Source organism: Perissodus microlepis, chromosome 17, assembly GCF_051167445.1.
Source record: "Perissodus microlepis isolate ML-2025 ecotype Zambia chromosome 17, ASM5116744v1, whole genome shotgun sequence".
In the NCBI taxonomy this organism is placed as follows: Eukaryota; Metazoa; Chordata; class Actinopteri; order Cichliformes; family Cichlidae; genus Perissodus; species Perissodus microlepis.
This window is the reverse complement of record NC_140477.1, coordinates 12,229,508-12,255,890: the sequence shown is the minus strand read 5'-3', so window position 1 is coordinate 12,255,890 and position 26,383 is coordinate 12,229,508. Positions and strand designations below refer to the sequence as shown.

Here is a 26,383-nt window from a genome sequence, read left to right as displayed (position 1 = left end):
GGTAAACCTACAAAGAGCAATGGATCTCTGTGTAGCAGCACAGGTCAGCTGATCACAGTGACTTATTATTATGTGACTTATTTCTAAGTAATTATTTTCCCCACCTTGCACATTTACACCGGAACTTGGGGTTTCCCCATCAGCGACATCCCACTGTAACCCCTAGATATAACCACATCATTTTTAGTGTAATCAACCAGCTCTTATACACAATTTCTTAATATAACAGCACAAAGGATGAAGATCTATCAAGCAATAAGGTTTATTTACCCAATGTATAAGGTCATTAAAACACATTTGCAGGGCAAAATGCTTTGCATCATATTCAAATAACAAAAATGTACCTATGGCTATTTTTCACATCAAATAACCACTTCAAGTCAAACAAACACTGTGTGTTCTTTTCCTTACTTCCTGCATTTCTGATCATCGCCAATTACTTTTTTGCCGGTACTTTTTCATGATGCTGACGTCACCGAAAAATGCAGGTTGTAAGCATATGGAGAACATTCGGAGCCACGCAACATGATAAAATATCATGAGGCATCTGTCGCATCTGGCTTTCATCTCAAAAGTTTAAATGTCACTGTCATATCCTGTCACATTTTTCAGTATTCTGCAAGACAAACAAATTGATACATACTGCTGAATCTTCCCCAAAGAGCAAAATTCTGCATTCATGCACCCACCCTGCCTGCCCCCACAGGATGCCAAACGCAGTTCATTTAATAACTCGTCTGTGGTACTGTGGCGATAAATGATTTCCAACTTTAATCACATCTCTCCCCACACACCATCTTTCTGGGAAAGATTAAGGGCCATGTGTTTTATCTCAGCATGAGCTAACAAGGATGTAGTCTTCACTGTCAGTTCCAGCTTCTAGGGAGGAAAATGATGGAGTACAAGGAAAGAAATGAAGTCTTTTGATTCAGATTCAGGTCATTTTATTAATCCACAAAAGGGCAATTTGTTTGCAGCTTACCCACACAGTCCTGAATTCAGATGACAAAACATTGAAAGGACGGTTAATAATGTTTTTGTTTTCCTTCTTTATAACCTGATTTTTCAGAGTGAATAACAATCTCTCTGACTGACCCTGATTTTGGAGCAGGTGTTAATGTTGCTGAGGGAGTTTTTATGTTCGATAGATAAAACACTAAACCAGCAGACCAAGATGAAATATTAAAAGACTTTCAATAAAATGAATAATAAAAATGACATAAAATCTCCTTATTAACATTTAAAAAAAAAGTTCAGTTCCTTAACAAATGAATGCTCTGTTGACCCCGTTTTACATCAGACTCCGTGTTAGATGGTTCAACCATCAACTCAAGTTGGTGGTTGTTGATGGTGTTGATGCCGAAAGGTTGAATCTGTTCATCTGGACAGAACATTAAGAGATGTGTTGATGATTTTTATCTAAGCTTTCTTCGACAGTCTTTTTTTTTTTTCCTTTTGAAAATGCGCTTATTTGCTTTCTTGGCAAGATTTGTCACTTCGGTCTCTCAACCTACAGTCAGCACACACAAATTCAGATAATCATGCCTCAGAACAGGAGGAATTTACTGAGCTTAAGCTGTGCTTATAGGTGGATATTTTCTAGCATTTTCTAACACATCCATGTACATATGTCCACTTTTTTCCAATTGATATTAAATTGGTGCGTTTCCACGACCCAGTGGAGTCACACTTTGGTTAACGAAGGGTCTCTCATTCAGGGGGGTGCTGAAAAGCAAAAAGATTAACTAGCTCGCTCACTGGAAAATGGACCCATTTCATTCAATTTCTTCCAGGCACTTACAAGAAGTTTCCTGAAACGCTCATACTTGTCTTGCTTCTTTTGCCTTTTCTTGTTTACTGTTACCTGCATTCATAACAGAAAGCAAATTGGACCTCTGCAGAATTTACATGTTCTTAGTTAGTTTCCATTCATGGTTTTATGCAGCACAGTCTGGGGCACTATTGCATTTACAACTTATCCTGATGGAGAAAATCATACTCCATTAGCCACAACAAATAAGATTTGTTGTGCAGTAAATATACCACGAGTATAAACAAATATATAGATATCTTTCAGTCGAATCAGGTTTTCTTGGTTGAGGAGGACAAAGAGGCCTACTACACCTGCATGGCCTATTGTTACTTAAATACCTCCCACTAATACACCCATTATTCTTCAGTACTGTTAATTCTAATATGCACTAAAAACTCCCACACACTGCATATGCTTCACCCTCCACACTGAAACCTCTTGATTCTGTTCATCACACTGCGCTGTGTTTATCATAGCTGAAAGATTTTCTTACTCACACAGTATCTCATATGAATAAGTCGGACAGTCTGCCTTTAAAAAATACTTCTTACAACGTCCAATCACAGGACTTTTAAACATTAGCTCTACCACTTAACCAAACTCAAAAAAGAGTTCAAATTCTGAAATGACAAATAGAATGATAAAATAGAACAGGACCATATCCTTTGTTTCCATTAAACATATAATAAGCAGTAGGAAAATGTGAAGCCTTTGTGCTGTGCCAGGGGAATAACTCCGGCTGTACAATAGGTCATTGGTCAAAAACAGTGACAAGAGAATTATTCTAGCCTTGAAAGTCCTTGGATGTGTGGGTTTCCCCCCATGGAATACCACAGAAACATGAGGAGAACATGCAAACTTCACACAGAAACACACAGGAAGGCCCTGGGTTCTTGCTGTGAGGAAAGAGTGATAATATTTTGCACAATGTCAGTCCTAGGGAACCAAAACACCAACAGCTATGCTGGCTACGTACGTGAGGGTCAGTGCGCACAGCGCAGGCTTAGCTTCAGATGAGCTAGCTGTTGCATGGCTGCTTGCCACGATCCTTGGATTTTATACCCAAGCTTTTGGGTTTTTTATGTTTGAAATTCATTCGAACATTTTTGGTTATCTTTGAGTTTGGGTTCTGTGTTCCTTGGATTAATTAGGTAATTCCCTTTTGTGTTCTCATTCTGTTCCTCCAGTCTTGCTCTATATTTGTATATTTATAGCAACCGGTGCCTCTGCTATTTAGGTCTGATATGCACTAGTCTATGAGAAGTTACTGTACAGGAGCATGAAATCTCCCAAAACAATAACAAATGGCCAAGCTCCTCCTTCAAGTCTCCTTAATCATTTGATTCAGGTGTGTTAACCCAGGGTGCGATTAAAACCTGCAGGACACCGGCACTCGAGGCCTGGAGTTGCCTTCCCCTGCTCTACAGCGATGCTATTTGTTGTTAGCATACAGTATATGCAAGTGTCTGATTTTCTCCTGAGACGTCACATCATTTATTTATGATTGATTCAAACTTATTGATATTTATATAGTCTTAAAGATTGTGTTTGCAAATTCCTTGAATATCCTCTTCTTTGCGAGACACAGCGTTTGTAGGTCACCCCATAAAAAACAACACTGGTTTTCTTGCACCACAGTCTTGTCTCGGGTGATGGCCGGAGTGGTTACACCTTGTTGACTCAGTGAAAGAGAAGTGACGGAGAGTGTGTGTGATATGATGTCTCATTTGGGACAGGGGCAGCCTCGGTCCCCTCTGTGCACTGACTGATCACATTACTATTAGTGAAAACTATTCTGTCAGTAAGAGAAGTCATGGCCCAGCAAAGGATGGCCTTAGGGTGAAACTGGGCATCCAGTGATGGGAAGCTGTCTTCAGGGGGGATCTGAGGTGATGAGATATGAAGTGTCTTAGCTGTCCTGTTCTCTTTTTTAACTCACAAAATCTTGAATCCTTTCTAAAAAATTACATTTTCCTACTCAAATTCTCAAAAGAATTTTTGTTGACAAGACTCGTGTGACCACATGCATGTAGAGCAGTAAACTGTCACATATGTAACAGGTGACTCTGATTAATGTCTTATCCTAATAGTTATGTTAACATATGTTTTCTGCATCATACACAACTGCTGCAGCTAAAGCTCATGGTCTACAACATCATCTTCTGACACTTGCCAGCAAAGATCCCTTTCTCAATTCACATTCATGTGTCCAAATGCTGGCGTCTCCTCTTATCAAAACACTACCATCAGTCACTGGTTAGAGACAGCACATCCGTGTCTGTGTATCATCTGGACATCTGGACTTTACCAGATGTGAATTTCAGAGCAAGAGAACAAATTTAGGAACAAGGTTATGGAAATTCAATCACAATCCAGATGCTTTCTTTTACACTATTCTGCAGTGGTAACTAAGATCATTTACTCAATCAATGCAAAAATTAAAGGTAAATACCTGTATTTTACTTGAGTATTCCAATTTAGGCACCCTTATCCTCCACTGTGTTACAAGGGTAGTTTATCCCATCAGCAAAAGTCTTAAAGAAGCAGTGCTTCCAAGTGATATCTCAAGTGAAAGTTTGCAGCACCTCTTTGGAGATCAAGGCATATTTGATGGATGTGTAACCTCTGTCTAACCTTGCATAAGCTGATGCATCCGACGACATTGCCTGATCCCGCCTCGTCAGATCTCTGTTGTTTTCATCAAAGTTACCGCTATGTGAATCACAGATGCAGGACAACAGCACAATGTTTCCAAGCCACCATCTGATTCAGGCCACATCTTTGAAGACAAAAGAGGGGAACAAACACATCTTTAGAAGCGAAGGATGTAAGGGATCTATCAGAATCAGAGAGGGGGGAAAACAAAGGGGGACTCACTGAGAAGCGGTATGAAGAGGGGGAATATGAAAGAGATCACAGGGAACATGAAACAAACAGGGGAGACATAAAGGGAATAAAGTACACACCAGAGAAGAACCTGGCAGAGAGAGCCTGGCATAATTTGATCAAGTTGTGGAAATTTTCAGCCAGAAGCACATCATAACTTAATCAAACCATATAATCTAAGGTCCTCTATCTTTCTCTCATGAACACTTCTGGAAAGAACTTATACAGACAGCTGCAGCATTACAGACTATAGAAATTGTAGACATAAAGCATATTTTTGCTTTATGAAGCTTCTTAACTTAGCTTGAGACAGGAATTTATTTGTGGGATATTATTTGACAGAACCAGGCTTCTTTCTAAATGTATTATTGTGTAAATTTAAGCTAAGCTACAGCTAGCAGTTGGCTAGCTTAGCTTAGCACATAAAGGTAAAACTGGAGAAACCTCTGGCTGAAGGTGAACTTCTTCTACAAATACGCAGAGTTTAAATAGCGGACAATACTTCATGTGAACATTAGCCAACTGTCAAGCTTACTGGGTACGCTTTTGTTCTAGCATGCAGTAGCTAAGAGCTTAGTATCCTGCTATACTTAAAGTTTTTTCTCCAAAAGATCAATTTGAGGCTCATTAGTGCTCACTTTGCTCCATTCAGCGATATCTGGTGTAGTGTTTGCAACAGGTGTTCTCAGAAAGATTACAATCGTACCAGATCACCAGCGATGATCAAGGTTCCCCACATTAGTCATCTTTTTGCTTTATGTACCTGATTAGCATCATCTGCTTTTTTATATATATAATTAATTCTTTTTTTAGGACACAAATTAACACTAAGGTGCTTCACAGCAGTAACTTTGGCTTGGTTTCATCAACACCAAATGCCTGATCAATTCTCTATCACTGTACACCAATAAGCCAGGAGAAATACATATCTCTTAGAACTGCAATTCAGCCGTTAGAAAAGCTAACTAGCGCATTAAATAGTACTTGTGTAGACTGAGGAAAGGATTTTTGTTTTCTGTTAACCATATAGTTACTGTGCATTTGCATATTCTTTGTCTTTCAGCTGCTCCCTTTAGGGGTCACCACAGTGGGTTGTCTGTCTCCTGGCTATCTACCTGGCACCTTCAACTTCAACCATTTGTCTACTATCCGTTCTCTGCACCTGTCCAAACCATCTCAACTCTTTCCTCCTTAACTTTGCCTTCAAACCACTCACCCTGAAATGCCTCTCTGATATACTTGCATCTAACCATGTTCCCTCCTGGTCACTCACAACAAAAACCTTAGTACTTTCAACTCCGTCACCTCCAGCTCAGCCTCCTGTAGTTTTGACAGTGTCACCGTCAAATCATGAACCGTAGCAGCTCTCATTACAGCTTGTAAACCTTTTCATTACTGTGCATTTGTATAGATTGCTCATTCCTATAAAATAATAGATAAAATCCTTCTTTTGTTGTAGGTATTATAACTGTAGGTGGTCTTCTATTTTTCCAACACATAATTATTTTGTGGCAGACTCAGCTGGCAGAAGCAGGTGTTTTTTTCAGCTGCAGAGTCAACATTCAGCAGGTGCTGACACAGGTGATCCATCCCCGTCTGTAAACACACAGACACACACACACAGACTTGCACTACTCCCTGAAAAAATGCAATAATAAGTAAGTTATTTATAAGTTTAAATGCATTTAAGCTTATGGGATCTCTATTTTGAACTCAGAAATACTTAAGGTCAAAGGTCCAAAAGGATTCCACTACAGAGAACTGTGTGACTGTGTAAAATGGATTTCTTACGCCCCCTGTTGGTGTAATATACATATGTATAAAAAGTCTAAAACATTTTTTAAAATGAAAAACTGTTACAGATTATTTCTATGATTTGGATATGCTTTTAGGTTGTTGTATGTTGCAGTAAACACATTATTCCACCATCACTCATGAAGTAAATTCAGATCTACTAAATATGAGTCAGTGGACTGTATATTGATTTTAGAAGGTTTTAGTGCAAACCTGTCATTCTCATTAGTCGCCTCTGAGCTTTTTTCAGAGTTTCCTGGCTTTAAAGAACAGCCCTCCAGGGGTGAAAGTACAGCAAGATTTCAGACCCATGGTTGCTGAGCTGAACAACTGAATCTTTTCTTCATGATGTTGCCGGGTGAAGCTAATGAGAAAAGCCTGTCCATGGAGAATGTCAGACACGTTTTTTCATGTAAGACATTTTGAGACTTCCCAGTCTCCTTTGTAATCTTTAGTTTTATTGTGTTTCCTTTTCCCCATGCTTGCTTGCTGGTGTCTTACTGTTTGTCTCCATGACTTTCTTTGTTTTGCTGTCAGGTACTGCCTATTTTACTTTCATCCTTATATGTGCCTTATAGTGGTGTGCTGTGTAGTTTAGTCTTCATCTTTGTCATTGTGTGCTATCTATCTATCTATCTTTCTTTGGATGGTTACATTTTGCTTCAGTTTAAGGTTTGGTTCTTTGTTTTTTTTTAACACAATTTTGTCTCATACCATAGACTGTATATAAAAAATGGGCGAGAATTCTACATCTTAAAATTGCATTTGTTTCTGACGGCCAACGGGGGGAATTCCATCTTCTCCTTTGCTCTTATGGTCTTACTGAATACAACATTATGTTAATCTTACTTGATGTAGTGACACCATTAGAGTTAACAAGGAGGATCAAACAGGGCATGCTATATGGTGCTGCTACATGCCATATTATACCATATGTTACCATAGTGCAACACCGTATACCATATTATATATATATGAAAGTAACATAGCATTATAGACACATCTGAGCACATGTCAGATATCCTATTATAGCACACAAGGACCAACAAATAGCCTTGAGCACACATATACACACACCTGGTGCTGATTTGTCTCACAAAGAAGCCGGACCAAATGATGCTACAGAAGGATCTGTCAGCAAGCCCCATCTGCACACTCCCACACAGTCACGAAAAGACTAATCAGTTATAAGTGAAGACACGTGTGAGCACTGCAGGCTCGCGTAGGCTTGCTTGGACGTCACCACGGAGCTCCAACTGGCCAAAACGATAGCAGCATGGCACCATCTTGTGGCTGTATTCTGTTACTTCCTCATATGCAAGCCATGTATGCAAACCCCCCCCCCCCCCCCCCCCCACCCGGAAATATACACACACACACACACACATATATATATATATATATATATATATATATATATATATATATATATATATATATATATATATATATAAACACTGCAGTTTCCCAGAAATTGCACTTTTTAGGCTCAAAATAAAATCAGTGGAACATGCAGTAAACTCAATGCACGCTAACAATGCTTCATTTATATGATATTTAATATTTAGACATGGGGCAACAGCCATTTTTACAGCACATTTTGCATAATTTATCAATACCTCCTGTATACAATCACAAAACCATGACATTAGATTTCTTTTTTTTTCTGTTTACTTACAAGTGAAAAACCAGACAGGTTTTACAAGCATACTCTTTGTACACTCAGCATACATCATCAATTATAAGTTTTCTTCATAACTTCCCCCTCTATAACATTTGTTCTATATCTCTCTCTACACCATTCTTGTTTTTTCTTTAATAATATCCGGACACAAAAATAGTATGAACCACCAACAAAACATGCAACATCCAGTGTGAGCACATTTAAATTCTCCTGCAACTACTTGAGTTGTTAAGATAGACTTCTGTGTTAGACTCTGGTAAACTTTTAGTGTTTGGTGTAAAGGGTCGGGTAAATCTGGGTTCCTATAAACAGACAGAAGCTCTTCCCTCGGCCTATCCACTGTACAGCGATCCAAGGAGAAACAACTCCCTGTTACTTCTAAGATCACGCAACTTTTTTTTGTTTGTTTTTTGTTTAGTTTTGACTGCTAAAAGACCTATTGCGTCCCCAAATCCCAGTATAAAAAAACTATTTATTTACAAGGTTGAAGATAGAGATGGCATCTGGGTGTGTGTGTGTGTGTTTGTATAATTCATTGTGTGTTATGAGAAATTTTAGATAATTTAGACAGATAACATGTAAAGGAAGGGATACTGCATTAGAGCTAATGACATGCATGGACTTGGTGTGAAGATGCTACACACACACACACACGAGCACATGGATAGAAAGTTAAGAAAAGCAACCAAAAATGCACGTTGCACCTTACGTTTGAGGTGTGAAGTCCACTGACTACAAGGTTTTCTTTAGTTGCTTTTTTTTTGGTAATTCATACACTTACTGGAAAATGAAACAAATCGAAGGGGGAGTGCAAAACAAAGATAGGAATCATGACTAGGAATGTTCGATTTTCTTCCTTTGATTTATAGCTACGTGGAATTGGCGTTTTTAATGTGAGCGTGTGTTCGTGCACAAGGGCAAAAAAGTTGGTTCTCTGAGTTTCAGGCCCCTCTAAATATTGTAAACAAGCACTACATAGTGTATAAAAACCTAATTTCTCTGTACATCTGATATGTACTGTAAACAAATATAATACAACATATGAAATTGTCTCACAGGCAATAAATAAAGATTCATATAGCAATACAAAAAAATCACACGGTAAATAAAAAAAAACAAACAGAAAACAACAAATCATATTAAAGCAGTAACCATTTCGTGGAGGACATGAAAACATAGCAGTGCAAAATAAACAGAAATGCTTCCTCTCAAATCAAGTGTCATATTTCTGGCAAGTCAGGGTGCAGTTATTTACGCTATATAGTAGATGTTGCATAGAAATCACTCGGATATTTCACTGAAAATTTTAAATGAACCAGCCTTCCAGTCTTTTGACACCTGTACAGGACCTTTCTCATGAAATAATGGGCATAATAGGCGTTTAATGAAGTGCGCGTGGAGGTGGGACGAAACATCATCATGCTACTGTTACAGCATCGCGTCTTAGGATCGTAACTCTGGGTAGTTCCTGGTCTATAGTTTCTCACTTTCCCAGTGAAAAAATAATAATTTAGCAGGATGATGATGTTAGTTTTACATTCTAAGCAGAAAAAGTGCAAAATACTACAAAAGCGAGTGTCGTCGAGTTGACTGCCCTTACGAACGAAAGCAAGACTGATGCAAGACTTCTAATGTGCTCCAATCTTACAAGGAAAAAGAGGAAATGCTTAACTCTCATATAGTAAACGTCTCACATTCTAAGGGGCGTCATGAATAAATAAAACCTCTATGCCACAATCATCAAGACTTGATTGTCTGTGATAAAGATATCTATATATATCTATATATCTATATCTATATATGTAGAATAATGTCCAGCTATGACACTTCACTATATACAAAGTGAACCTTGGAGGTGTCTTTTTTTTTTTTTTGTTGAACATGTGGCACTCCATACCAAATAGATAGACTCATGCGCACAACATGTAATGTCCAATTTGATATATATTAATATTGATGCTATATCAAACAATAGTCATCATTGGATAACATCAGGGAAAAATCTGATTAAAAGGGTAGGGAACAAGTAGTTTTTGTTAATAAAGTCAAAAACATGCTTGCAATTTTTTTTTTTTGTATTGAACTGGAATGCTAGGTAGTGTATTATAAAATATACTTCCTTCCCAGAATAGATTGTTAAAGTACTTAAATAATTGAGGAGAAGACAAATCATAGAACTCTACGCTAATATCATAATACAAAAATAAATAAGAGGTCTCTATAGCAGAGTCTTTACTATTTCATTCCCAAAACGCTTTGTAAATCAATACAATAATAAAGCGAGGGTGAGCGCCCCATTTAAAGAACATTTAATGGATAAAACGTCAAAATAAATCAATTCGAATCTATAAGTGTGTCCATTCCCTGTATCTATTAGATTTGAAGTTCTGTGTGAATGACTGTGTGCAATGTCGTGAGCGTGTGTGTGTGTATGTGAGATAAAGTGTGTAATACCTGGTTGATTCTGCACTTGACCTCTGAACTCAGCACCTGTGTTCTTCTTCTAAGTCCTGGCTACACTGCTGTACACTGTATGTCCTGTAAACATGTGTTTATTCCCTGTAAACACATAATGGTTTTTCACATAATCAGAGCAGATATCATCGTTTGCTGAAAGCATTTTTCCAAATTGCAAGCTATGCGAGCCCTGAAACAAAGGTTGAAGAAAAAAATCCCCCCTCTTCCCGTGCCCAGACCTTCCAGAAGACTGGATCAGCGTTCCAGATGTGGAACCCAGATGTCAGAAACCTGTTTTCCGCTTAAGCTTATTTCTTTTAGATTGAGTCCCCTCCTATGAGTGGATCTGGGCAGTGCTGGCAAGCAGCTTGTGCCAGCTCACCACTCGCTTGCGTAAATCAACTTTATCCAGCCACACGTAGGCCTCGCCTATTAAGGTCTTCTTCACAAATTTGCCACCGTTGGACACCAGGAATAGCTGGAAAGAACAAAAGGCAGCAGTTTTGTGCGTGCTTAATGGGATGCTAACGTGGCATGTGACTGTGAACATACACTTTGTGTGGATTACCTGTAGCGCGTGTCCGGTGGGGTTCATGCAGAAGCGGAAGGTCTCATTAAAGGACGGCTCACGGTCGTGGCGACAAACCCTGGTCTTCTTCTTGATGATCCTTTTCTGGGTGGCAATATTCACCACGTAGAGCTTCACATAAAGATCTGTGGACAGAAACAAAGCAAAACAAAACAAAGTATGCGATTTCTCTGAGTGTGACTTTGACAGAGTGGACAGGTTGGAGCACATCTGCAGGAAAATGTCTTCCTATAATCATTAGTTTTAGGTATTTTTTAAAAGGTTTATTTAGTTCCGTCCTATTTTTCCACTTAGGATTAGGGATTAAGAACATATATCTTTAATAACTTTTTATTAGTGCAATAAAAAGATGCCTTTTTTTCATTTTCCAGCTCGTAAATAAAGGCTTGATCCTTTCCTTTTGTATCATATTTCAGGATTTAAGCAGATATCTTTTAAATAATTTCCTGTTTTCCTCTGACAGTTGTTTCTTGCAACCTGCTTTTAGTTTCACTTCCCTGCTTTCTCGTTACCCTCCTGTGTCCACTTCCCTGATTACTCCTTTGTGTATAAATAGCCATGCCTTCCCTTTATTTTTGCCTCAGCATCTGCTCTCTTTCACAGTGTGGTTCACTTGCATATTTCTGTGATTACTTTGGATTCCCGATGGTTTGTTTTGGACTTTGTGTTCTCTGTATCAGTGCAATAAGATGGCTTTTGTTGCTTCAATCTGCCTTTTTGAGTGTGACTCCCAATTCTGCGAATCCTGACACTGGGTGTCTATAGCGAACACAGCTGCACTGAAAACTATACTTTTATATAATATATAAATAGTTTATATAACTGTCATAACTATAAAGTGTTACCATTATGAAACACCGAGCAAGATTCTGTACTGCAGAGCGACAGTGTATTCTCAGCTGAAATAAAGCCTTTTGTGCAGGTCCCATCTGGTAGCAAATGCAAATCAAGCAAGTGGCCGGCAGCTTGGGTATTAAGGAAGTAAATACTACAAGCAGAGGCAGTGTGGGCAACAATCTGCATTATATCAGCAGAAAGATTCATGTAATTGTGCTGTATAACTCCCAACGCATTTATCCAATGTGTCTAAATAATAATGCACAGAACAATCTTTAAAGGCTAAATAGCATACAATTGTACTCTAATGAAGCTATTTGTATTTTTTTTAACACTTTAATTAATTTTCAATTAAAGGGAGTTACATACTGTAATGTATGCTACTACTTGAACTACACAGTTTCTGTCAAATATAACTCATAAATGGCACATCCCACATCTTATTTGCCCAGGCTTATGTGTCATTAGTGAGCCTTTCCAGTCTTTTTTTTAGCCTTACACATATACAGTACATATTACTTAAGGGTTAAATGCTCTACGTGGGCTGGGAAACACTTTATTGCAACACCAGTTGTTCTGCTGCTATAAAACTGGCAAACATTTGAAGGGAAGCTAGATGCCAGAACACATATTTGTGTGGGCTTCTCAGCTGTTAAATGCAATATAAATTATGCGTATCATGGAAACTCTCTGTAAATATACTTTTTCCTCTCTTTCACCTTCCTCTTCCTAAAACACCATTCTTGACAGAATGGATGACAATAAGTGATATGTCACAACAGCTTGCTCAGTTGGTGTACTTTAGCTTGGCATTGGTTCGGTCATGTGCATAGATCAGGTATTTTCAGTTACCAGGCAGGTGATCTGGAGTCTTGAACTTGTAGGTGATGTTACGACACTGAAGAATCTCAAGGACCAGGTGTTCACCTTCCGTCTTCATTTCCTTCTTCAAAGCGATCTTTATCTCTCCCATTACCTGAGTCTTACCTAAATGCATACACACATGAAGCTAAATATGCACTAGTCAAGTTAACCTTATTTATATGGCACATTTTAAAACAACAGAGGTGCTTTCCAGGCACCTTCTAAATGGGTAAAAAAGAAAAAAGTCAAATAAAACAGCAATAGGATGTATTTACAGTGAACTTCAGCAAACTATTAGACCTCAAGTTAAAAGCTACTGAAAATAGGAAGGGCTTTAGAGCTAATTTAAGAAAATAAGGATGGGTATAAGCTCGATTATTACAATTATTTTAAATGTGGCATCTTTCAAAGCATCTGTACTCTACAGAGCACAAAGTGTGTGAATGCGATGACTAATATCAGACATGGTCTGCGAGCAATCACATTTATTGATTTAACAAGGATGAGGAGAAGTTATGATGAGCCTTGCCTGGCCTCTAGTTGCCTTGGCAACTGAATGGAAGTGGCAGTTGTGAAAGCTGGGTCAACAAGTCCCTGGCAAATGTAGGCTGTGTGTAAGTGCACTTTTATTACTCATGTTGTGGGGACATAAATCTGTTTACACAGTTACATTGTGGGGAAGCAGCTCCTTTCTCAGGGCAATAACATAAATCTTTACAATTTAGGATGAAGTCTGGGGTTTAAGGTTGACTATTTAGTCATATACAGGCAGGGATTTGGTTAAATCAGTGGATGTAATGTCTTCTGAAGTGATGAAAAGTGAGAAATCCAGTGGCACAAAAAGACTGAGCGCAGATGGTGAAACGATAAAAAGATAAAATAAGTCCATTTAAAATTACAGTGTCATAATTACAGTGTGGTATGTCGTAAGCCAAATTACAACATAAGAAGGAGTAAGAAATCATATAATAGACCAATAGAGCTGACTTAAAATTGGATGAGAAACTATTGTGAGCAGTTATAAAATATATATACTCCCCAGCAACTTTGTTAGGTACACCTGTTCAACTGCTCGCTCATACAAATTAGCCAATCACATGGCATCAACTCGGTGCATTTAGGCACATGGAAAACATGGTAAAGGGCAACCCACTGAAGTTGAAACTGAGCATCAGGAATGGAGAAGAAAGGGGATTTACGTGTCTCTGAATGTGGCGTTGTTGGTGCCAGACAGCCTGGTCTGAGTAGTTTAGATCTACTGGGATTTTCAAACACAAACATCTCTAGGATTTATAGAAAATGGTCGGAATATAATATAAAAAATATCCAGTGAGCAGCAATTCTTTGGGAAAAAAAGCTTGTTGATTCCAGAGTTCAGAGGACAATGCCCAGACTGCTTTAAGCTGATAGTTAGGGCACCAATAACTCAAACAACGACTTGTTACAACCAAGGTATGCAGAAGAGCATCTTCTCCAAGGTTGGACGTTTGTGTGAAAGCACAAAACATCCAACCTTGAAGGAGATGGGTTACAGCATCAGAAGACCACACCGACTGTCACTCAGCCGCCAGCTAAGAACCGGAAACTGAGGCTACAATTTGCACACAATTGGACAAAAGATTGGAAAAATATTGCCTAATTTGACTGGTGTGTCTTGATATCTGCCGCAACATTTAGACCGCAGGGTCAGAATCAAGATAAAAGTATAGATGTAGTGTGTGGTTATATCAATGGTTCAGGCTGATGTGGTGAAATGGCATAGGGCACTTTTCTTGGTACAGTTTGAGCTCATTTAATACCAGGTGAGCCTTATTTAAATGCTACCTGTCAGTAGGTGCCTACCATGTCCAACCCCTTTATGGCACATAACAACAAGGGACTAGTTTAAATGTTGGTCATGCAAACTTCAGGAGCCATTTGCTAATTGCACTCTTAGATAATCATGTCATGAATGTTGTAATGAATACACCAAAAACACACACAAAAAACATTTACTGTATAACAGATACATGCCCAACCTTCAGTGTCACTGTGTCCCAGTGATGATTTTATCACATCTGTGCCATTTGGGATCTTTCCACTGAGGAAGAGAAAAAAATATATAAATTATTTAAGTGCATAGCATATTACAATGTAGTACAGTATATCTTTAGTACAGCGAGGAATAGTTAAGCAAATTAACATGTTTAAAATGCTAAAGTGCCGCTCTTTGTGGGATAAATAAATTGACTCACAATCGGGGCACTTGGAAGATAGCACTGTCCACCTCGTTTGCCTCTGCTTCCTCGTCCAGTAGGCTGTAGGCGCTGCCGCTCAAGCCACTATCTAACGAGGCTGCTGTGACCGGGGCATCTCCTGATTTGTAGGTTGACCGAGCTGTGCATAGATATCACCACACCCATCACGACAAAGACAAAGAAAGAAAAATTGCCCCTTCCCCTCCTCGGTTGGTTCCAATAATTAAAAAAAGAAAAAAACATGGGCCAGGTAGCATTACTTATTTGCAGCAGTGGAAATCTGCTATAAAAAAAGTTTTTGCTAAAGTCAAAGAGAAAGCTACTTTAAAGCACACAGTACTGGATCGCAATGAATAGCACACAAACACTGAAGACTAGCGAAAAGCACATGGACAGACATCTTTCTCTCGGCAAAGACAAGACAGTAAAAAGTCACATTTAAAATTTAAAACTTAAAACGCACACATAGAACCAGAGCGATATCACATGTATATGTTTATGCAGACTAAACAAGAGACACGAAGACTCCACTGACATCGTTAGTCGTCTACATGAAATAAGAATCGCGTTCCGATTCCTCAAGTTTAAGTGAAACTGCCTCAGTGTGCTTCAGTTTCATATTTTCGGGACTTTAAAGAATGTTTACGACTGTCTCTTTATAATCTTTTTAACTGTTTAATGCAGGATATTTTAGATGATTTTAAATGTTTTAGCTTTTTTGCTCTCAAACTGCTGATCAGGCAGTGTGATAAGAGTATGAATGAAGTAAGATGCGTGGATGCGGTGCACGAGAGGATCCATGCCGACACGTTTTTCTTTCAAGCCACTCAACACGGCATCAATGCCGGATTGCGAAAAAGCTCACTAATAACAGTTTAATGATGCAGCAGATGTGGCAGTGGCAAAGTGTTAACATTCAATGACTCATCTCACAGTTTTGGATATTGACTTCCTGGTATTAGTGAACTGTGTCAGTGGCCTTCAAGAAAAGTGTGTGCCGTGTGTGCATGAATCTGTGGTGATGTGGCTGAGTGCAACTTTCTCTCTATCTTCCTGTCTCTTTTATGAATATTCCCCTCTTTCTTTCTGCAGGTGTGCGTTAGTAGTACTGCATCCTCTCTTTCTCTCACTCTCTCTTTCTCTCCTTGCTCCATCTGTGCTTCAGTCACACGACAGAGAGGAGACTCTTGGGCAAACTCTCACCTCCGGTGCTCTGCGGTCTCTCTTCTGACACGGCTTTCCTGAGGGTCAGGTGTCTGCCGTCTGCTCTGCTCCCTTTGGCCGACACAATCGATGGCAGGGCAGGCAGCCAGTCAGACTGGGCTCTCTGAATGGTGAGCACGCCCACTACGCTGTGTCTCTGGTGCCTCAGTGAGAGGCGGCCTCTTCGGCCTGGATGAGTTTAGTTTCACAGGCACGATGTCAAGGGGTCAACGCCGGGAAACAAAGGTCATGGTGTCGGAATTCAAATTGGAAGGAGGGAGGAGCGAGATGGAGATTCAGAGAGCGGTTTATCTTCATCATGGCAACCAGCTTGACTGTCAATCACATGCAGCCACAGTGTGCAGTGCCCCTCCCACATCACTATTGGGTGGGGCGTGCAGCATCTACTGAGGTGCATCGTGGGTCCGGTAGTTGTTTAAACAGAAAAAAAAGGGTTGGGAGGGGGGGGGTAGCGGACTGCATGCACAGCCATCTCGGTGGAGGAGCTTCAGAAAAGCTGGTCGTTGTTTGTTAACAAAAAAGGAAATTATATAGAATTCAAAAAATAAAAATAAAAAATAATAATAATAAAATCAAAGTAAAAATCCAAATAGGTAAATGATATAAGGGAGGGGACTGCAACTGTCTTCGGTTTTAAAGTCGGATCACTTAAATGAAATGATTTAAGTTCTAGCTGGCAGCAAAAGTCATTTTCTGAATTCTGAAGAATTATTTTCCTGATGAACTGTCCTCTGTTACGAAACTGTTTTATCAGTTATCTTTCATCATTAGAGCGAGCTGCTCTGACATTATCGCCAAGCTCGTTTGAACATCTTGTGCAAATCTGCTTTTTTCTGTTTCATTTATTTACTACTGTTTACACTGTCATCTTAAAATTAAAAGCTAATGTCAGTCAAAATAAAAGGTAATATTTATGTTTAACTCCATTAAAGTACATTTAAGCCTCTTTATTACATATTTTCTTTTAACACTAATAGGATTTTAAATAGTTAGAACTGGATACTTATTAGCTAGCATTATGCGTATTTGGAAGGAGGTCAAAATAAGTAAGGGTCAAAGACAGTGTGCTACTATACAGGTGAGGTGCTGGCTGCTGACACTTGTGAATACATACAGAAGAGAAGCCATGAAAGGTTGACACACTGTGGATACAATGCTGAAGAGAACCAGAGAGTGTGAGGAGTGAGGGGAAACTAAGTAAGGAAAAGGAAATAAAGGAACGGAAAAAAAAAAAAATTACAAAAAGGTAGAACAGATGAGTGCCAGGAGGCCATGCTGCGTAGGCTTTATTTGCGTCTTGGTTTACTTGGTTGGAGGCGTTGTGGCGGCTGCTGCTGTGACTGCTGTTGGGCATCGCCCGTTGCTACGGCAGCGCCTCCTCTGCTTCCATTGAGGCTTTCCTGATGGTGCTGTCGTGCTGCGCTTTTGCTGGAGCGTGAAGCGCCGTGTGAGCGAGAGTGTTGGCTGTGTCCGTGGCTGTGGCTTTGGCTCTGGCCCTCGGACGGGGAAGGCTTCGATGTGCCAGGGCTACTGTGAGATTTCTCGATAGAGGGCACCTGTGTGTCTAAAACAACCAGATTCACCAAATTACCAAAAAAAAGGCTACCTTTTGCTTTTCTTAGTGGTTGTCACCTGTTGAGCACCACTCACAACGAGCTGAGTTGCTGGCTAGTGAGATACTGAATCTAGCCAGTGTGTCTTATAGTCTATCGTGCTCATTAAATTTGATGTTACTTTGAGGTTATTTTTTAACTAGCATTCAAAGCCTTCCACGGCCATGTTGCCCTCTGTGTTAGGAGAAAGATAGAGGGAAGCTAAGGCAAGGCCTCTAAGCAGGGTGACATCATGGCAACCAAGAAAACAGACCACGAGAAAGCAAAAAGCATGAAGCGAAAGCTAGAATGGGTGCAAAAATGACTAGAGGAAGGTGGCGGTAATAAAGGAGACAAGACTGTAAAGAGAAAATGGACAGAGGTAGAGGTAGAAATAGAGAGAGCAGTGACAGGAAGAAAGCAAAAAAGAGAAAGAAAGGGATAAAGAAGAACAGACTACAGAGACGAGGAAACAGCAGAGAAGCAGCAGAGTGTTGTTAGGGGAAGATGGTGATTAAGTCGAGGTGAGGGGAATACATCGTGTCCTACCCTTGGCCGGATCTGGAAAGATCCCATGGCTTCGACTCTTGATGACAGATGATTTTGGGGAATCCTGATTATCATGCGAGGAGCCAGTGGTTTTAGGGGAGGAGTGCTGTGAGGAGGGTTTAGAAGAACTGTGACGACCCTGGCCTGAGTGCGAGCGTCTGTGGTGGTCCCCCTCGCTCTGCTCCTTGAGAGGGAGCCACCGCGGGATGTTGTCCAGCTGGGCAGTGTTGGACAGATCAATAAGCACCTACAAGCAAATAGAAAAGTTTTCAAAAGTTATAGAAAACCTTTATGGATTCATATATGTATAAAATATAATATCAAAGGAGCTTACCTCCCCCAAGAAATCATTAGAGGAGCCCTTGTCATAGTCCCACACGCTCACCTCCAAAGTCTTCTTCTTAAGCTAAAATGTACACACAGTTGAAGAGTTCATAAAAAAGTTTCAAGTTTAAAGCTAAAGTTAAAGCAGTTTCTCGCCTTCAAGCAGCTGAAAAACGAATAGAAACGACGACAGAAGTTGGCAGTTTTGCTGTGATTGATACAGGCTCACTGAATCTAAAATGGGATCTAAACAGATATAATAAATCTCAGCGATACATCCATCTGCTCCACTGAAAACCAGTGGCAACGATGACAGGTTGGCATAGAAGCAGTAAAAAAAAAGCAGTATATTGTGCTGCAGTTTTTTGTTATTTTCAATCTGGAAATGAATCAGTTGAGGGCTTTCTTATTTGTCCATTCATATATGAACTATTACAGAGTTATAGAAAAATGCCATTAAAAAAACAGCGTACGATAACAAGTGTCTGAGCTCATAGTGTCGGTTTACATGTACTAGTGGTTTTGTTACTCTGTACTTTGGCAGGGCATGCTAACAAGCTCATGATGAAGACACTTCCAGCTTATGATGTTATCATGCTGATACAATTGTGTTTGCTAAGAAAAAACCCTAAAACATTTAAGCAATATAAAGACCACCATGTACGGAAGCAATATAAGTTGATTCTATTTTCTTACTAATTATATCTGGATGTGAGAGTGAAGAGCAAAGTTATCAGCTAATGTTAGCAAGCTTGGTTAGCAGGTTGCATACAGTTAAAAAAAATGTTACAGATACTGTATATGTGCACTGCAAAGACACAGAATCAAAGCTGGGAGACAAAAGTTTTGGAAACATTGTTGGTATGATTAATCCCAATTACACAAAGTGAGTCATATTACTGTATTTGTCAGATAATTAAATTAATAATTCTCCAAAAAGCACCAACACCACAGTACAGTGAGGCCCAGTTCAGTGGCTCGAATTAGAAGAAATAAAGCTTAGAAGCAACCCATGGGTATGGATTTCACGATGTGGAAAAATAGTTTTTTTTATATAGGGTGGTAAAAAATTTTATTTCTTCTACAAATTTCACAATTTGAATGTACGAGACTATTTATTGGCTCAAGTGCACTTTGAATTGGAGATTTTGGTTTGCTGCTGGCTGTGTACAAAATTTCATTGCGAAATTGTGAGATTTCCTAAATGAATCCAATAGGGTTCAAACGTGTCATGTGTACCTAGACACCGTTTTAGTGTAATCAAGTGTCTCTGACCACACAGTACCTGTTCCAGGTGGATGTTCTTATAGATGACAGTTTGGTTCCACTCAGGGTTGATAGTCTTGCCTGCGTGTTTGGTCTTCCTCTTGTTTTCGGCACTGGGGGGAACACATCACAGCAACACACACTTGGTCAACGACATGTATGCAAATAACATGCGTGTCAGTGAACCTACGCATTGCAGGGAGCAGAAGATACTGGAGTAGGGCACAATGTCACAGTAGAGGGAAAAGAATGAATGTGATGCACATTGTTTGGATGGTAACAATGTATGGGCCTATGTGCATGGATAGCAGGGTATGATGTCAGGGTGTGCTGCAAAAAAGTCCATTTCGATGCCCATCAAGTCATTTAGTTTCACAGAATTTTGATGCATTGAAAGAACAAATGTTTCAGGTCTCCAGTAAGAAGAAAAGCACCAATAGTCCCAATGACAAAAACAAACATAATGACCGTATACCAAATGTTTGTTTTTTTTACCTATTCTGAGTTAAGATATTTCACATGAAAAAGTTATGCTGGGCATCAATAAATGACTTGTTGACATGGATATTTTTGCAGTGTGTAGGGTTTGAGTTCAGACTGTAGCATATGAGTAAGTTTGGAAGAGTTAGGTTGGAAAAGACAGGGACAATCTACTCTATACTGGACAACAATGGTATGAATTGGCCGTAGGGCAAAATAATAGTGCACACTGGATGTGGATGCAGGGCACTGAGGGTACATTATGATGTCAGGGCACAATGTAGGATATTACTGAGGGATTTTAATAACAAAACAGGGTCAAAATCTAGGGTATTGGGGCCGATGTTAGGGTTTCAAATTACGATGGTTAGAAAGGAAAAACAGACCATCTACCAGAAAAAGACAACAGTTAGCTCTGAAAACAACACAGGGGACTATTAGTTTATATGTGGTAAGGAAAACAGATGGTAAAATAATAATATCTGGGGCATCCAAAGAGAGTATCATGAAATAATGGGTACTAAGGGAAATATATTCAGGTTGAAAGGAGTTAGTAGGACTGAACTAAGTGACTTTTATCAATAAACTTCCAGAGAGAAATTGACCTTGCTCTTTTTTTGCCTTAACCAAAGTGACAACTAATTATCAACCAAAACAGAACCAAAGTGCCAAAGTGGGCAAGTCACATACCTGGCATTCTGGACAACCATGACCTGACTGAGGGGGTCCAGCATGCATTAAATATAGAGAACAACATACAGAAACAATAGTCAGAGGGAGGGTGGGGGGCGGGTCAAAAAGTGTCTGTGGACTGTGAGGGGAGATTGAGTCTACACTTAGCTTAGGTTTAGCGTGTGATTTGTCAAGTGTGCCTTTTAGAAAGGGGCATGAACAGGAAGCTGCGGTCTGCTGCAGTGGTGGAAAGAAATTTTGCTATAGTGTGTACATGACTGCATGTATGTGTGCTGAGAGGACTCCCAGGTCACATGACAGATCTTGTGGCAACCGGAGTGGAGATCTGTCACTCATGAGCCAGATCGCGCAGTCTGATTTATTTCTTGAAGTTTCTGCTGCAAGAGCTGGAGGCTCAACATTTGTTTTACGTAAAACAAAATAAAACCCACTGTTTTTTTTTTCTGGCTTCTCAGTATTGAGACGCTGTCCCACGTAGTTGCCAGAAGACCTGCGATGCAACTGAAAAGCCTCTCTATGGATTGCAGCTGGCATTGATAGCTGTGAGATTCCATGTATACACACACAGGGTATACACGAGTATGTGCACACATGCCTTTAAGTGTGCATGTTTCCATAACCACTTTAAAGTGGCCGTAGGGCTTGTGGCTGCCATTCTCTCAGTTTCTTTAGCATAGCCCCAAACCCATTCATAACTCACAGTGGCATCGGTGCATGAGTCACCCCGAAGGCGTGTGAGAGTGGCAGCTAAAAACCCCACAGCTATACAGTATATTATTACTTTTATCTGAAATGATCCCTGGAAAAAAACAAAAAACATTCTCTCGAGGGACCTCATCTCATGGCGAAGAGAAGGTGGGAGAGTCAATTGCATTACAGTGCAATCACAGTGGGAAAGGGAGCAGTAGATTTAAGCAGGAGTCTGGATTGTATTGCATATAAATATGAGAGCTATTGATTTTGACTGCACTCACACCTACAGTGGAACACACATCAACAGGGGCAACTCAAGTGCCTCATTATATTTACATAATGTTTATGCCATTCGGGAGCAAAAGAAATGGGCTGCTGAGTTTTGGACTTATACTATGTCAAAATAAAAGACAACCTTATGCATAGTAGCACATAGGCGTTATGGAGTTCATATCAGGAACATCCACGTGTTGCACATTGAATGATGTCATGATAAGCCAAAATCAATTGTACATCGATTTTAAAATGAATGGAAACTAAGTTACTGCTTAACAGACTGGCTGTCTGTGTAGCCTAGATGGAAAAAAAGATCTTAGCTAGAATGCTGCTACTGCTTCTGAAAATCTGTATACTTAATTACTTGTTCTAGCTCTGAAATCCTTAACATGTGCTTTCAGTCTAAACACTACTAACTCACCCTCTCCCTGGCAGGAGATACACTTTAACGAATGGATCGGAGTAGCCATTGTTATCCCGCGGGGCAAGGTTTCTGGCCTGCAGGACGTGAACTATCAAGTTGCCAAGCTGCTTGTCATAGTGGATTTGAAGCTGCAAAAAGAAACACAACTGAATTACAATAGATTCGGCTGCATTTTAGTCTTGCATCTATCTAATTTTAGCAAAAATAACATCCATCTACTCAGATTCTATACTCTTAGAATTAAATCTACACAGATTACAGATTTACAGTAATAGTTTTGTGTCACAAACCTGTATCTCTCCGGATACAGGGTGGGATTGGCTCTTTGTTCCCTCTGCAATCTGTAAAAGATGAAAACAACACGGTGAAACAGACAAAAGTGTAGGTGGAACTTTTGTGTGTACTGGTAGCTGATTATAAGGTGGTGTACAGTACTTTATGCTGCACTTTAGGCTAAACTGTGAAGTCTCAGAATCATAGAATCTGTGCATCTGTTTCAGGGATCCCTTCAGATAATTGACATCCTTTAAAAAAGACATATACTGTTACCTAATTATAACTAATAAATAATTATATTATACACATCTTAAATTCATATTGAGTTAGAGGTAGATATATCTCTTATGAAATCAAAGACAACTACTAGCAAACGTTAAAACAAAGTTTACAAGAGCTCTTCAGAAACTCTCTGCAGACAGAGGTATAGCTTCAAAATAAAATTTCCCAGAAACTCAATATTGCAATCTTAATGGTGCTTACGGTGCAGCCAGGACTGCTGTAGTCAAAAGAAGACCATGTACTTCCATCTCCATGGATTTACATGGATAGAGCAAGCATCAATATCAAAGGTTGTGACACAGAGTCAGAAACAGCAAAGGAGAAAAGGAGGAGCTGGGGCGAAGGTTGGTTGCAAAGCAGCTTGCAGATTTGCAGCAACTGTGGGTAAGCTAAAAAAGCCTGTGTGAATAGCATGCTCTACGGTATCTGTGTATTGTGGCTGGGGTTGACATGTTTGCTTGGCTGCCTAAAACTTAAAGAATGCGATTGATAGCGTGCCTCTAAACTCGCCTTGCTGCTGTGACGTTTCTTGCTGACTGAGGGGGATCCTGGCTGACCGGGGCTGGAAGTTGCTGAAGTGGTGGCAGGCAGGCTGGAGGAGGAGGTGGACAGTGGAGCCTGCTGCTGTGACACTTTCTGCAGCTCGGCCGCTAGCTGCTTGGGATCAACACCTGGAGATCTGGGAGGTCTGTCACCTAGAAAGTTAACACATATGGCTATGAGTACAGATCATCATCACTGCACATAACAAACCAAAGGATCTTGACAATGATCTGTCTAGGGACCAAATGAATCATCACTATGGCTCTTAACCCAATTCACTTCCAAGTCAAATTCAATGGAAAAGAAAAGTGAATATTAAAGTGACAGCTCTGTGAAAACAATCGCATGTTTCCAGAACTGTTCTGTGTAACAGACTGAGGAACTAGGCCACAGAAAAAAAAAACATGGCTCAACTTGAGAGAAAAAAGAGAGCTGAAGATAAAAAGCGATATGAGAAGAGCATCTGAAAATAACAAGAGACAAAAGTTAATAGGGAAAAATTGAGGACGGAGGAACAGCAGTGAGGACAAATCAGTGGAATCAGTTCCAGTTGAAATTATAATAAAAATAATTAGGTAACAACTTACCTTTGCTGTGCTCCTGGAAATCTAGGTGCTGGGAACCCTCAGACTCTGCCAACATGTTGAGATCCCTGTTGGAAAAATTACATTTCATACATTTCTGAAAAGTGAAACTAAAGGAATTAAATGACAAGGAAAAAAGACAAAAAAAAAAGGTACTAGAAAAGCCACGAAAACATCACAGAAATGGAGAAAAAAATGATGTGACAATAGTTAATTAAAAAACAGGACAGCAAAGCTAGTGATTAAGACTAGCTTTTAAATATTAGACATGGGGCAACATTAAAGTCATGAAGAGGTTAAAATGATCCATCTTAAATATAAAGAAAAGAAAAGAAAAGACAAGAATGACACTATGGCGGGTTGAACAGAGTGCACAAGAGAAAGATTGCAAGTGACACAGGTTATACTCACAGTCTGACACACACTTCTGCCTCATTGCATGGCTGTCCAACGAGCCCTTGTACCTCTTCATAGGTTTTCCCCGTCAAAAGAACACCATTCCACTCCAGGACCTGCATTCCTATATACGATTTGCACACCCAGAAGAGCAATCAATATTGATCCTGTATTTTCCCATATCCAGTGCTGTACAGACGCATCCCTCTAAATAAAAAAAGGAATCAAAACCTATCTCATAAAACAATCAAATGATTTAAAAAAATCAGTCCATTCATTTTAGTCATTAGTTATTAGTTAAGAGCAAGCAGAGTAAAAGGGTCTGTTTAATCTTAAAAATATATAGTTTACAATCAAATACACTTTTCTCCAACCTGCTTTAGCAGTGACAGATGTTTCCCAGGACAGGCTGATCATTTCTATATATAAAATAGCGCAGTGATATTCCACTCAGCACAGCAAACCCACCACATGCTCCAAAACACACCCTGCACGCTGGCAGGACTTACACGGATTGAAACAGCTCATCAGGAAGGTCCTCTGTTTTCGACGGTACTCTCGAGCTGCGTGCATATGTGACACGAAAGCTAGAGTACACTGTATTCCCACACTGGTATTATTCATCAACACCCTTGAACTGTATATAGTAGCTTTTGGAGGTTGAATTCCAGCGATCAAACAAGCACCCATTCATACACACACTGTGTCATTCTGAGACACAGAGCCTCTACCCCTGTTGAATCTGACAACGTTTCTCCATATTCGCACCAGACAGAGTGAGGCATCGTGTTCACACTGGCAGAACCGAAGTAATTTGCAGCCATTCTGCTCGGTGTTGATGACAGGGTTACGGGTGTTATTATGGTTGAGGTGTCTGGCTAACGGCACCACAGATGTACCTTGACTCTTGGACTACAGCAGCCGCTAACAGTTTTAGTTTTTTCTCTGTGTTAGAATAAAATGCATGACACAATTGCTCTGTAGAATGTTGTTGAATCCTCTGGCCTTTGACTTAAAGAACAACTTTCAGTATCATATTTCTATCTTTTCATGGCATTGTTCTCTCTGGAACCCTTTATAGTGTGCTTACAAAAAAGTGGAGAGCGTTAAAGCAAAATAAAGCAGCCATGTACAACAATAAAAAGGAAACAGGAGGAGAGGTAAACAAGAGCAGCAAGTGGTCATGCTCAAGTGCACATAAACACATCCTCAGAGTACAGGCAGATGGATTCTACACGTCTAAACTGTCCAAACTCAAGCTTTACTGATTGTGTGACACCCTTCATGTGAGTATGACTAGGAGTTCACTGATCTCATACTCCCCTATGTAAAAATCAATATAATGTGTTCCTGTTACACACAAAACACGCAATTTATTGTTAAAAAAAGGCCATATCTGTGGGTTAAGAACTATAATATAATGATTTGTATTTTAGAACAGTCATCAAATAATACAATAGATTTGTTAAGAAAATAACTCTGCTATCATGACACAGCCATTAGGTTCTATCTCCATTCCAATTAGTCAAAAGGTGAAAAATGATAATAAAATGATACAAATATAACTGCTGGTTTAAACACTCAACACCCATAAGCTTCTTGTTTTTGGTTCTCATCTCT

At 39.6% G+C, this 26,383-nt stretch overlaps 1 protein-coding gene across 9 annotated transcripts in view; it reads right to left on the bottom strand.

Moving 5' to 3' along the window:
* Nucleotides 1-8,034: 8,034 nt before the first annotated feature.
* Nucleotides 8,035-26,383, bottom strand: part of pcloa (piccolo presynaptic cytomatrix protein a) — a 58,156-nt gene continuing 39,807 nt past the window's right edge. For 3 of the 9 annotated variants that reach the window (XM_084910984.1, XM_084910988.1, XM_084910990.1), the window contains 15 exons: nucleotides 24,779-24,887; nucleotides 24,371-24,435; nucleotides 23,751-23,935; nucleotides 22,973-23,023; nucleotides 22,680-22,810; nucleotides 21,287-21,313; nucleotides 20,136-20,229; nucleotides 18,861-18,932; nucleotides 18,527-18,773; nucleotides 17,692-17,949; nucleotides 15,159-15,300; nucleotides 14,943-15,004; nucleotides 12,913-13,047; nucleotides 11,203-11,348; nucleotides 8,035-11,112 (listed from right to left, as the gene is read on the bottom strand). In XM_084910984.1, the coding sequence (XP_084767110.1) occupies nucleotides 10,969-11,112; nucleotides 11,203-11,348; nucleotides 12,913-13,047; nucleotides 14,943-15,004; nucleotides 15,159-15,300; nucleotides 17,692-17,949; nucleotides 18,527-18,773; nucleotides 18,861-18,932; nucleotides 20,136-20,229; nucleotides 21,287-21,313; nucleotides 22,680-22,810; nucleotides 22,973-23,023; nucleotides 23,751-23,935; nucleotides 24,371-24,435; nucleotides 24,779-24,887 (1,868 nt within the window). In that variant the 3' untranslated portion in view covers nucleotides 8,035-10,968. Of the gene's footprint in view, nucleotides 11,113-11,202; nucleotides 11,349-12,912; nucleotides 13,048-14,942; nucleotides 15,005-15,158; nucleotides 15,301-16,364; nucleotides 16,554-17,691; nucleotides 17,950-18,526; nucleotides 18,774-18,860; nucleotides 18,933-20,135; nucleotides 20,230-21,286; nucleotides 21,314-22,679; nucleotides 22,811-22,972; nucleotides 23,024-23,750; nucleotides 23,936-24,370; nucleotides 24,436-24,778; nucleotides 24,888-26,383 lie in introns of all 9 variants that reach the window. The other 6 variants (XM_084910986.1, XM_084910991.1, XM_084910987.1 and 3 more) reach the window with 4 other exon arrangements.